We start from the raw sequence: 13563 nt of genomic DNA, 5'->3' as shown, positions 1-13563 counted from the left end.
TTGAAAGGTACCAAAGATACACAACATTCAGACTTAGCTGCAGAAAGAAAAGTTCTCAACATTTTGCTTCTGAAATACTTAATCATTATGAGTTCTGGTTCTCCTGTAATTGCAAGTCTCTGGCCAACCTGTATCTCACTGCAGGCACTGTAACATTTCCTTTTTTATGTGACGTATTGATTCAACTCAGGAACTGATCCGCTTAAGGTTCACTATGGTTTTGATTTCTGGAAGATCTGCTTCTGCGTGTTTAGGCATCGCATCTGTGTAACAGACTGCCCTTTGTTGTTCCATTAATGGAGTATTTCTAAAGTAATAGTAAAAAATTCAATTACCGCTGTTACCTGCAGCTCCCTCGTTTCCTCCTCAGCAGCAGAAGCATGGTATGAGAGAACCTACAGAAAGAGAAAAGCAACCCTTATTACAAACAAAAGAGCAATGTGATAAAAAGGTATTTTTCCTAGAGCAGAATTCTCAGCTTGCAGCTGCACTGCACTGCATTACATTTGCTGATAAAATCTAGTGTCCACACAGGGCCCACTCTGGTTTTAAGGGAGCACTCTGAAAGCGTACAGGGAGGTATCTGCAGCTTTCACAAATCTCCCACAGCACAGAATCTTCTTGAGATAATTAGGCCAAGAAAATGTAAATAGTTTCTATAAAAGAGCAAAGAACTCTGCTTTTCTCTTTGGAAAGTTTTCATGCCCCACTTTCAAAGACAAATAACAAATGAAACAGCTATAATTATGAGCCTGACATTGTTGCCATAATAATCCTTTCAGGAGTTTCTTCAGAAGGAAAGTTTTGCCCTAACTGAAACTTGGCAAAAAAGTCTGAAAGACAATATGTTTGTTTTAAATTAACAAAATAAACTCATATTTTCTAGCTGTTGAGAACATAGGACATGGAAATGTTACGGATTTTTTTTAGCAACATGAGACTGACTTTTTCTAAAGAAGCCATCTTATATACGAATCTATAATCTGTCTGGTCTTCCTATATTATCTATGAAGTGTTACGGTAGGAGACAGAATTGCTCATCTGCCATATTAAACTGCTCTTTTTTGTAAAGCACTGAGATTATTTTGACACTAATTTTACCACATTTTTATTTAACATGACTTAATACAGGTTTATTAGAGTGTTGTAGCGTTTCTTTTAGAGGCCACAGGGCACATATTCCCCATTTTAGGAATTCTGCAAACACTCTGTTTACATAATGAATATTAGGAGATCCAAAGTCTACAAATTTTTCACTTTCAGCTTCAAGTTATCACCTCTGAGTAATTCAGCTTCTCAGACTAAAGCCCTCTTTAGCTATTAAACTTAACAGTAACCAATTCAAAGGCTGAGACCAGATGATGCTCATCTTGATATGGTTTGTTGGGAGTCTGAGGAAATTGCTGAAAATCTACAATAATGCTGTTGTAACTCCACAAACCAGTTTGTCTAAAGGACTGAGCCAAAATCATCACAGAAAACCTCTGACAAGAAAAGGAAGCCCCTAATCCCCCAAACCATTTCCTCTTCCTACGCAACAGAACAAACCTGCTATGTTGCCAGTGTGTAGCCTCATGTGGAGGAAAAGACACGTTCAGCTCACCACTGAATCTCATGAGTAAAGTTAAAATACAATACCAAATAAAATAGTCTGCTGGCAGATATGGAAAGGAGCAGAAAATTCCTCTGCAACTCAACAGGCCAAATGCTGTTCTCCTGGGGGAGAACAGTTTCTGTTCAGTATCCATGTGAGTAGTGCAATGTGTAAAACAGACAGGGTTCTGGAGAAACTTAGGATCTTGTTTGGGCTAATTAAGGACCACCTAGATTTTGAGCTCACCTCTAATGTCACCATCTGTTTGGCCATGGCTCTTTCTACAGCTTCATACATCTGTGTATTCTGGATGCCCAAGCCACAAAAGATGACGAATGCTTCCAGGAACTGTTCATCATTTCTGTTGAAAGCCTTGATTTTGCCCGAGTTTTCTTCCATCTTATTCACAAGCTGGCAAACCCCTATGCCAGGATACAGAAATTAAAACAAGTAATACAGAGAACTGCCAACATATCACCTATTGTATGGAACAGCCAGAGAAAAATTAAGTCTAGAACAGTTTAGCCTACAGTATAAACCACCAATGTACATCGAAGTGACACATGGGAGTACTGTAGGATTTTCCCCAACTTTTTTTAGAGTAGTTTCACCGTATTATAGAATAAATGTTAACAGGTTATGTGTTACTTAGTAGACTCAAAATTATGTATTAGGATTTGTAAAGTAAAAATCTAGGGCTTTACAGACTTGATTATCTTGTGAAATTCTAGGGTCGCTTTCATCCTAACTTTTATTATTAATAGTATTCTAGATTGACTTAATCCCTAAAGACAATTTGTCCTTTGGAGGCTAATTAAATTTTTGTAACCACGCCAAAAGAACATTTAGGAAAGTCAGAATGGTGGTACACAGAGTTTTCACTTCCTTATTTGAGTCAATACTGGAAATTTTTTAAAATAAATGAACTACACAGAGAATACCCAGGTTGAGGCTCAAAACTTAAGTATACTCACTTTTTCCATGAGGATGTGCTTGAGTTACAGCCTGCCCCAAAGACTACTGAACTCACCGAAAAGCATCTTACTGAATTCAGCTTGTTAGGTTCAAACTTGTTGTTGATATTTGTGTCCATGTATTCTGCGTTAAGAATTTCTGGACTTTGCTGTGCACATGCCATTGAAAGGTCTGACAGGTAACTTCTACCAAACCTTGCTGCAGCTTAAATCCCTGACACCATTTGAAGCAGCAAGAAGCTCACACATACACCTCCCTTTAGTTTTACCTAGTGGATGGAATTTTTTGCTAAGAAATCAGAATATTATTTAAAGCAGCTGCATTTTAAGTATACATCGTCTGTGGCCAAAACTGCTTTGGGGGTGATTATTGTCTTAAGCGAGTCCAAATGCTTTCTCACTCTCATGAATTAGAGTACTAATACTTTCAAACATAAAAACTAGTGTTTTCCTGGCAAAGTGCGAATAATTATCCCATTGAAATTAATAGTTGCAAAATAAAAATTCCGGAAAAAAATTACTAACTGGAAAAGTCTTCATTTTCTATAATTTGCTATTGCATACCTGGTTTTGTACTTTATGTATTTTATGAAGAACATTTTGCAGCAGAAAGAGTAAAATATTAAATATGTATATAGCAAAAGAGGAGATTATTTAGCTTGGTGTTTCCAGAACATTCTTAATTTTTAGGTTTTCTTGCATCAGTAGAGCTAATCCTAACTTACACAGGATATATGAACAGAATCTGAATGCCTTACACACTTTACCACCATAAGGTCAGGGAGGCCAGATACGCTCTTTGCTTATTGGTAGGGAAGAAATTATAACGAATACTATTTTACAGTGAACCAACTGAATATAGTCAGCAGCTACTGTAAGGTCTTGTCAGTGCTAATATTTTTTAATAGGATAGTATTTCCAGGATTTCCTTACTCCATATTTACAAACTAAACAAGCTCATTGAGGTTTTTAAATAAAAGGAAGAAAGGTCTTTGAGGGAGCAAGTGTGTATCTTCCCTGTTACAGTACGTAGAAAAGCCAGGGAAAAGAACGTAACACACACATACCAACTGTGGATGTAGGAGAACATTGGCATTGCATGTAGAAGTTTTAATGTCTGCTGACAATGTAACACTGTCCTGTTTCCAAATGACATTTTGTTGCAGGAACTTATTTTAGTATGAGAGTCTCCTCTAAAGAGATCAGTCACAGTATTCTAACTGTAGCTTTAAACTGTTGTGGCAGGGGTTGTGGTATCTGAATATTGCAAACAAGATTCTGAACCTTAATGGAATGAGATTATTAGATACTAGAATGATAGTAAAAATATATTATCCTAGCAAATATGGGTTCACTAAGAACAAGATTAACTTTCCATGGGAAAAAGAAACTGACTTATAAAACTCTGTAAGAAAGTCTCATGAAACTCACTTGATCTCTGTTTAGTACTGTTTATGACAGTGTAATTGTTTCCATAGCAACTGTGATGTATGTAATGAACACAAGAGTAAGACTCAACAGTGATTAAGCCACAAAAGCAAAGGAATTCTTAAAAGACAGCATTTGGATGCACGTAAATGTCTCTTTAAAAAGAGAACTGCTGTAAATATATGATACAGTATTTAAGACACTTTAACCTCTTTCAAAAGCTTCCCAAAGCATTAGGTGGTCCATACAGGAACTCAAAAGTCTTTTATTGTGACGTAGTTATAAAACTACAGAAAGATTCCATAAAGCTTTCACCACATACTTGAAAAATGCACCAGTCAGGAGAATAAAAAAAGTTTTTTTCACCTGTCTTGCGAGTAAGATTTGCTTGGGTTTGCTGTGGACAGTTTTTCCCACCCCACACCCATCTACACAGCCCACTTCCTAAAATCTGGGTTTGGGTATGCTAATCTTAAAAATAAAAAAGCAGACTTATAATAATAGCCTTACATAGTATATAGTATGCTAAAGGATCTTCTGGGTATTGTCTCAAAGGCAACTTCTTGACCTTACTCTATTAAAGATCTGAACATTAGGCTGGCTGTGAAACTTTAGAAGACTTCAAAGAACATTTCCCAGTGAGAATTACTCAAGATTTGAAAACCCCACCTAAACAGGCGGCCTGACTGAAACTCTCAGTTTGAACTTCCACAGAAAATAACAACAGAAAAAACCCTCTATGAGATCAGATGGAACTGTTTTATCAGTAGCTAACAGCATAGTGAAATACCTAGAACTAAAGCAGTTACCAATCTTCATCTTGGTCTTCTAGGGTCTGTCAGAATATTTAAAATAAAGTAATAAAAGAACTCATTAAAGAAGGTGATATCAAAAGAAATTTCAAAGAACTCTATTAGGTAAAGACAATGCTGCTCTTTCTGCTTCAGGAGTTAAAAAACAATATCTGTCTTCATGGAAAAGGGACCTCACATTTACTATATACATTGGGTTATGCAGTTTTGCTGTAATTCTCAAGGAAAATTATTTGAAGATCATTAAAAAACACATTCTTGGAATTCTTAATATTTACTTGCCAAATTTTGTAAAGCTGAGGAAGTTGGATTCATGCTGCTATCTAGGAATCGATATCTTTTATGATCTGTTTCCTTGTGGAACTTACTGATGCCAGGAAAGCAGGCTGACACTCATTCTGCTCTTCACAGGATAAGGAAGTCCTAGTAATTTCCAAAAGCATCATCATCCCTTTATTTAAGGTGAATCTGAAACTCATTGAAAGACTTAAAGCTCATTAAGCTTATTCCCTGACCAGATCCTCAAAACTATTCAGGTATATACTCATCTTTGACGACCAAGACCAGGGTCACCTAAATATTTTTAGGGAACTAGTGGTAACTAGGCTTCTAAGTTAAGCATCTGGGCCTCTGTGGACTTAAGTGATGTCAAATTACTTCTGAAAATGTCACCCTAGGAATCAGTGGTACTACAGCCGCTCTTTAAAAATAGAGGAAAAGCAGTTCTAGAAAAAAGCAAAGGAGCTGCTGCAGACATATTTACACTGGGTAGCTTTAGACACTTAAGACTCTTATGGTAGGACTGTAGGCTCCCTGTGCAATCCACAATAGCACCAAAACTGCACGGCAGCTAGCCTTCTAGTATGAATCTTTCCATAGCTGAGTCTCATTTGAGGAAACTGTCAGTTCAACCTGCCTTTCCACATGCCACCACTGTTCCCTTAAAGTCCAGCACTACCTACAGCTCAGGCCTGAAAAGCTTCTTTACTGATTTATGTCTTCTCTGCTTTTCACTGCCTTGTAGAAGATCTACACAAGCAAGAGTGGTAACTGACTCTCTGAACAGGAAGCAGTGAAAATCATTTTACTTACAGAAAATTTTGGAATGCAAAGAAGCCATAAAAATGGTGAAGTATCACAAAAGTGTTGTAAATGGCAACTGATTTCATAAGCAATTTACAGTCGAGGCTGCAGTGGACTTACTAATTGAAAACATGATTAATTAAGGATCTTTTCTCCTGGGCTGCAATTCCATGTTGCTGATATTTTACTTTGGAGCACAGAAATATTTCTATGAAATGTATAAAAATATTTTTTGTAGAGATACCTACCTATCACTTTATTCTTTTTCCCATTTTTTATTGGTGTACACAGCAAACTCTTTATGTGTTGACTTACATTTTCTGCATTGTCATTCTGTTAAACAAACAAAAATATACAGTTACAATTTTAAAGACTAATGTTCAAGTGGCTGAAGTGAAAAAGCTGTTGAGATGAGGTCTACAACTATTCTCGGCTTACATACTGCCTCAAAAAGTAACCATGTCTTCAAAGAGTTTGCACAACTCTTTGGCTCGATGGTGTAATAAACACTGTATCTGATACAAGCTTTGGTTAATCACAATACAGGTAACTATGATAATCTTCATTCAGTAGGATTTTACAGTGACTTGTGTAATTGTGCTAAAAATGTGCTAATTTTATAAGAGGTTATTTCATTAGAAGGTATCACTTCCACAAAAATGACAACTTTGCACCGAAGTGTTCCACTCAGTGGAACTGAGTGCAGCTGAAAAGAGATCAGATATGCTTTAGGAAACCTTTTTTACTCTTCATCAGGTGATGAGCTGTAAAAGGAAATGACCTCTCCCCTTTTCAGCATATTCCCTCCCTTAAATTATGGCAACGTAAGGAACAGATGTCATGAAGAACAAGAGTAACTACCTGACAGTAAGTGTGCATTTTGTGGCACTAAAATTTTTGTAAACTCTTTCAGTTTGTTTGAGATGCCTTGACTAATCCACCAATGCAATGAAAGGGGGCTTAGTGGAGACCGGATCATGATCCAAAGAACAACAGGTAGGAAAAATACCACCAACTAGGTCAACGTTCTGCAGTCTTCCAAAGATCTTTTATCCTATCTCATGCCCCAAGAGAAGGAAACTGAATTTATTTGGGGGGTGACAGAGTGGGAGGGTAGAACAAAAAGACAATGCATTTTTTTCAAATACTTGGTGAGAAAAGGACATAGTGCTGCTCTGACTGCTCATGGAATAACGTGGCACTTGCTCAGAAGTACATTTGGTCCATTGAATTGTATGTGACACAAAAAAATGGGTACACATGTTTTAGATCAAAAGGTTATTTTGGTGAGTTCTTAAAAATTATTATTGCTCAGCTTTCTGGTGCTGTGCAGGGATTGTAGACAGTTTCTTTGGAGGCAAATGCACAAACAGTATAATGCTTACCAGTGGCGACAGGAAACGTGACTTTTTAAAGAAAGCATTAAAGAATTATGTCCTGCCAGATACTTTACATGACTCCAGTAACTTAAGTACTACTACTTAACAGTAGCCATTATCAAGAAAGCATATGGAATAACTCGAGAGTACAATTTGCTGTTTTCTGAACTGTAACATATCTGTAAAATCAGCTGTAAAAAAGGATGTAAGAATCAGCATCTCTCCCTAGACCTCTCCAGCAAGGGCAGCTGAGAAACACAAAGTCAAGCTTGCATGAAAACTGGTTTATGGCTACCCTAAGAAGAACCTGCTGTTTCATGGTAAAGCTCAGATGCATCGAAAGTCAAACTGGACTGAATTGGAGGTAAGACCACAGTGCACACTGCTTAATAAAAATGCCTGACCCAGTATTAACAAACAGGAGAGAGATTAAGCAAAAAAAAGGCTTAAATGCTTCTAAGGTGTCTTGTAGATACTTAAAACTTTGTCTCCACTGCACTAACTTTGTTGTTCAGGGAAGAACACATACACATGACTGCTGAAGCTTAGCATGTAGCTTCTGTACTGTCCTTGTAAGCGGCCTGAACCTGAGGCAGGCAACATCACAGCTCTTCCACAAATAAACCCAAGCTGCTGTTCTGCCTCACATCACTACCAAGGTAGTTGAGGCCACCAAAGCATTTAGAAAGCACAAAGTTATTTTTATAAGGTGAGTGAGCATGCTGTTGAATGTCCTCCAAAGAAAGAGGCAAGTCAGGGTTTCTAGGGCACTAGGTACACCTGGGATTTCCCTCATGTCAGGGTTCATCAGATTTCAAAACATTTAGCCTGCAGCTCTGCCTACTGTGGAGATTGCTCCTACACAGTGATGGAGATGCAGCCACTGTGTTTCGAAAAACATTAGCCAGAATTCCTTCTAGCAGTGCTATTATTTTCTTTTTATGAGTTTCTTTTACATGTATAAAGTCACATAGATCCCAGGGAAAAATGCAGAATTCTAATCCTACTAACAAAGTGAAAAGCCTGTTTCAGACAGTTGTTTGGATGACTCTCAAGGCACTAATTTCATTTCAAAAAATGTCTTCAAAAATAATCACCTCTTTCTTTATTGATCTATACAGCATATCCATCTGATACTGTTTTTACTTCCACTCCTGCAGTTAAGATACCTTTGGGCCCTGTACTGCAAAGTGGTGAGCACTCAATTTCTGCATTGCTCAATCCTTCATAGAAACCCACTCAAAAAACACTCAAAAAACCTTGCACAGAGGAAAAGGGAAGCAACACAGCTCCCCACTATAAGCCTGCCCCTTCTTCCCATTTCCTGCAACAATCACATTGAACGCTGTATTTTCTGACCTTTTTGTTGTGCACCTCAGAAGAGTTTGGTGAAGAGCTATCTGCTGATCATAATTCCTCTCCCCCTTACCACCCTCCTCCCTGAGCCCCTCCACCCAACAGGCTTAATTTTAACAAGAAAAGCAGACATCTTTCTAATTTCTGCATTGGCAGGAAAATACAGAATTACAAGTTTGCTTTTTGTTAATGTTGACTGAAAGCAACCTGAGTTTTACCAAGTGACCTTCCCTCCTAACTCACTGGTACCTGTGTGTTTAGTAGCATACCACACCATAAGGTCACACTTGACCAAGTGTGAAGCAAAAGCTCCCTAAGAAAAGTGAAGTTGTTCCTTCTCTAAAACAGGAAAGGATTTGCATCTATAACATTAATCTTTGCCAGAATAAGAAGGGAAAGGAGAAGATAAAAGGGAGGGAACTTCTGAGAGCCTCCCAACATTCACAGTAAATTACAGAGTGAAAACTTCCAACTGTTCCTCACTGAAATGTTTTCCATGGAACATATTGCAAACTCTGCACATCACACTCTTTATTGGAAAAATTAATGTTAGGCTTTTTTAATAATGGCTGTAGGGATAAATCCCTCCACTGGCCACACAGCTCACTGTGTGAGTATTGTACTGTTTCTTCACTGATAACGAATTTTATCAAGCAAATACACCTTCCTTTGTGTTTGTGTAATTCTAACTGTGGCCATTAAATTAATAGAAACAATAAGGGGGGAAAAAATAAGGTTTCAAAAGTAAACAGAAAACATCTTCTGTTTCTGAATTTCTAATCTAAGCTTATTTTACTTACTGTCCAGGGAAATCTTCGGTCTTTGCAGACATCTGGGATGTTGAGAGGCTCCATTGTATTCTTGACATACTGAGCATACATATAATTGATTTTGTTTGTATCATAGTCCCTGAAGGAGACAACATTATTATTATGTGCTTAGTATAAAAATGGGTCATTTCATTATGCAAAGCAGGTAATTGTAATATCTATGCTGTAAGAGGAAAGGACATAACCAATAGATATATAATGGAGATGAGTTCAAATCCTGTATCCTAATCCATCTGTCATCACAATACTGCATGGTTTGATTTATACATTCCGCCATTTCTTTAATATTCAACAGTGTTAACACTGAACACCAGACTTAAGAAATCAGTACGATTTATACAGATGGAGGATAAAGAATGAACAACCGGGTTTATACTGAAATAAACAGAACTTTCTGAAAACAAACTCCATTCACAAATCTGACACACTTGAAAAATCAATACTGGATGAAATTCACAAAACAGAATGCAGCAGGTAACATCTGTGAATTTTCTGCTTCTAAGTTCATTTCAAAGTTTTTCTAAAAGTAAAGGCATAATCATTTGCATGAAGATTCTGTTACTGAATTAGAACTGATTATTCCTAATCAGGACATAAAATATCTTTACAGAAACAGTCATCTCCTACTTTTTTAGCCATGGCGTATTTAATTAAGGCATTTCAATTCTCTTGGACCCTCTGCCTGCTCTGGAGGAGGACGCATATCCTAATAATAAACCTATTCCCATCAAGCTCCTGTAGTTGCCCTCTGACATTTGACTTGACTTTAGTTATCCTTCGGATGTAAGGATGTTCACAGTGCTGCAGGAAAGGAATTGTTATGTCGATATTTCACAAACTTGGTTATATAAGACAGTGCCCCGCAATTCTGAAAACCAGTCTGATTTAGGATTTGATTCAGGGTCCTTGATCACATAATAAGCCTGAAAATTTATTATTTAAAGTAATACTTTCTCATCTAATACATGTCATTGTATCTCTGCTACTGTCCAAAATCATGCCCCTCAAGCATAGCAGAAATTCTAACTCCAGCAGCTGACTTGTACTACAGTCCTTGGCATATTAATTGTGCTGTCTCATGAACAGGATTCAGATATGCAATTAAGCTTCCAAGCTTCCTTCCCTATTGGTTATGAGAAATAATTTACTGATAGCCCATGCAAGCAGTAATTTACATTCTGAGTCCATTAACTAGTAACTGTTAAAGGGATAATGAATAGGAAGGGAAAATTCTCTTCATCATTCCCATAGCGTAGAAGAGGAAGTAAATGGGAACTTTCTCACCCTGTGATCTCACTAGCCTGTTTTACCTCTGTACTTCCTGGTTTTACGCTGTCTAAAATCACAATACAGTTCAACAGCTTTTAGTTGCTCAAGCCACACACTTTGGACATAATTTTCTAATACATGGAATTAAATTTAATATAATAAATATTCACTGCAAAAAAGCTCAAAGGGGTACAGAAGTCATGATTTTCTCTCTGCACACTGTATCTGTAGTAATGCACTTTATAAACAACTGTCTCACTCTTGACATTTGAAACAACTGTTTTTGATGGCAGAGAAAGGTAACGGAGACAGTAATTTTCAAACTTCAGTACAGAGGTTCAGACTAAATTTGGAAACTATTTAATTGGGCTATTTTAATTCAACTGTTTCTATACCTTTCTCTTCTCCCAGTTGAACTTCTTAATGGTTTCTCAAAGATGACTGAAAGTTAGAACTTTAGGACTGTATTCTTGATTTAGTCAGTCACGTTCTTTGAGTCAGCTTCCCTATCTATGAAATAAGAATATTGATTAAAATAATAAATTAGGATTAGGATCCACTAATGTGTTATGTGTCTGCTCTACAACATAGACATCTACACAGATTTCTTACCAATCAGTTTTAGAGAAGCCCACCAACTTAAGACTTTTACTTCTCAATTTTGTACAGTCCCATAGCTTAGCCTTGTGGTACAACTGTGTACTCAGACCTGACCAAGTGGAGAGATCAGGTCCTACTCTCCTGTTCTGCTCAGTGCCCCTTCTAAGGCAACAGAATTCCTCTATGTACATTTCAGGGTAAAACCTGCGCTATAAAAATAGCAGTAATATATGGTACCCAATGGAAATAAGGTCCGTTATTACGAACAAAAACATTGAAAGCATAGTTTCAACATTCTCCTGGGATGAACAAAAGTTTGTATTCATTGTTTTACCTCTTCAGATTTTCAGCTGAATCTTCCAATTCCTCAGATTCCATGTGAAACACACTAGAAAATGAATCCTGGAATATCAAGAGGATAGTTTAATATATCAGTGTATAAGACTGTCATAAGTTAGAACAGTAGTATTAATGAAAAGTTTGTTGCAGTTATCAAAACCTATTCTATAATAAACTTCATTTCAAATCTAACAGCAAGCATACAGGATCCCAACACAAAACTATCTTTAAATATCATTTAAATACAACTTTAAATATCATTCAAGTGTCTTGAATCTCTGGTGATCGCCCTGAGAAGAAATGCCAGTATTTACAATCTGTCAGTGCAGAACTTTAACATTCATTCGGTTCTAGACATGCTTTGCTTGGACAGTTGAGGACATCAAAAACTTCTAAACATATTGACTGATCTCTGCGTTGCTTTTCATGCAGCTTTTCTTGACAGTCAAGAAGCCTGAATGTAGAGAGAAATTAGATTCTCTCTGTACTAAACATTCAGACTACAGATTTCAAACTAGGTGCTGGAGTTTATCTGACTGGCAAGGACAGTGTGAATATGTGAATACAAAAACTATGTAAATTCGTCTTCTGTATTCTTGTGTGCAGAAGTGACTCATTTAAATACAGTGAGAGGTGGGATTGTGGCAGATGATCACAAGTGCTGTGTGTTATTGCTGTACTACAGAACCTGGAGATGCTTCCTCACTTCCAGATCTTAGTAGACCTGTATCTATAACAAGTAGTAAAGGTAAAACTAGCAATCCCAGTACAAGATGGAGGCATGCAACAATCTCCTGCTCCTTGTTCTGCAGCTTATTTTCAATAGGAAGTAAACACAGGTGGGCAGACTGGGAAGGGGTTGTGCTTTGCTTCAGTGAGCCAGGATCCTGAGACAGGCCATGATTCTGTTTAGATACTTTGTTTAGATATTCCCTGCTTAGTTATACTCCAGAAATAAGAAGTGCTGTCAAAACTGATTCTGCACAGGAAGCAACAGCCACATTTTTTTCTCCCAGCCTTTTCCTTTTTTCTGTCACCCACCAGTAGCCAAGACAACTAGTTATGAGAGTTCAACATTCAAGCTCTATGCCACAGAAGAGAGCTTAAAACCACAGTTTACCTACAGGTAGTGCAAAATAGCTGCATAAATGGCAGTCTGGCCTATGCAAAGACTGAAACCTCCCATGTCAACACCTAACCCGAGTAGGCGCTCTAATAGAAAAGACAGAGAACAAAAAGGTGCAGAATGTAACTCTGGGTTTGAATTGCAATTGAGTCAGAACGGAGGGAGGCCCACACTGCTCCCAGGGAATAAGTACTTCTGCCTTTAGACAAAAAACATACTCACAGGACAATCTTCATCCACTATGAAGATGGTACACCTCTGCACTTGCATGAAGGATATTATAGTGGCAGCTATCTTCTTCAGAATTACTTCCAAAGACTGCTGCTCTTCAAAAATCAGGCTGGCAAGATCAAGAAGCACCTGGGGAAAAGGTCTTTTGTGAAATTTTGACTAACTGTGATTTAAGCAATAATTATCATTATTCTTCTTCTCTTCCCTGAATCAAGGAAGCCAACATGTATGTCTGTGACAAAAACTAAGTTTGGCTCTCACACAGACTGCAAGGTACATAATAACCAGCTTGATGCTTTTGATGGAAGAAATAAACAGCATAGTTAGCTGTCTGATGGTTTTGGTCAGAAAGACAGAATAGGTTTAGGCATTAACAATTCATCAAATGAAACCTGAGAAATCCACACAGTTATTTGTCCTTAGGAAACCAACTAGTTTCTCATGGCTCATGTGCATTCTGAAAACAGTGATATTTAAATTTCTTAAGACTTTTGAACACAATTATCTGTTGTAATTCTAACAGATCCTAACGAACTTGTTTG

The 13563-nt window shown here is 37.4% G+C and overlaps 1 protein-coding gene across 5 annotated transcripts in view; it reads right to left on the bottom strand.

Annotated features, from left to right (window-relative positions):
* PDE5A (phosphodiesterase 5A) overlaps positions 1–13563 on the bottom strand; it is a 142575-nt gene that overhangs the window by 28333 nt on the left and 100679 nt on the right. For 4 of the 5 annotated variants that reach the window (XM_027794942.2, XM_055795438.1, XM_027794945.2 and 1 more), the window contains 6 exons: positions 13013–13150; positions 11660–11727; positions 9427–9535; positions 6140–6224; positions 1841–2016; positions 336–395 (listed from right to left, as the gene is read on the bottom strand). In XM_027794942.2, the coding sequence (XP_027650743.1) occupies positions 336–395; positions 1841–2016; positions 6140–6224; positions 9427–9535; positions 11660–11727; positions 13013–13150 (636 nt within the window). The remainder of the gene's footprint in view (positions 1–335; positions 396–1840; positions 2017–6139; positions 6225–9426; positions 9536–11659; positions 11728–13012; positions 13151–13563) is intronic. The other variant, XM_055795439.1, reaches the window with a different exon arrangement.

This window comes from Falco peregrinus, chromosome 2 (genome assembly GCF_023634155.1).
Source record: "Falco peregrinus isolate bFalPer1 chromosome 2, bFalPer1.pri, whole genome shotgun sequence".
NCBI classification, from domain to species: Eukaryota; Metazoa; Chordata; class Aves; order Falconiformes; family Falconidae; genus Falco; species Falco peregrinus.
The sequence above is the reverse complement of the archived record's forward strand: the minus strand, read 5'-3'. Positions and strand labels throughout refer to the sequence as shown.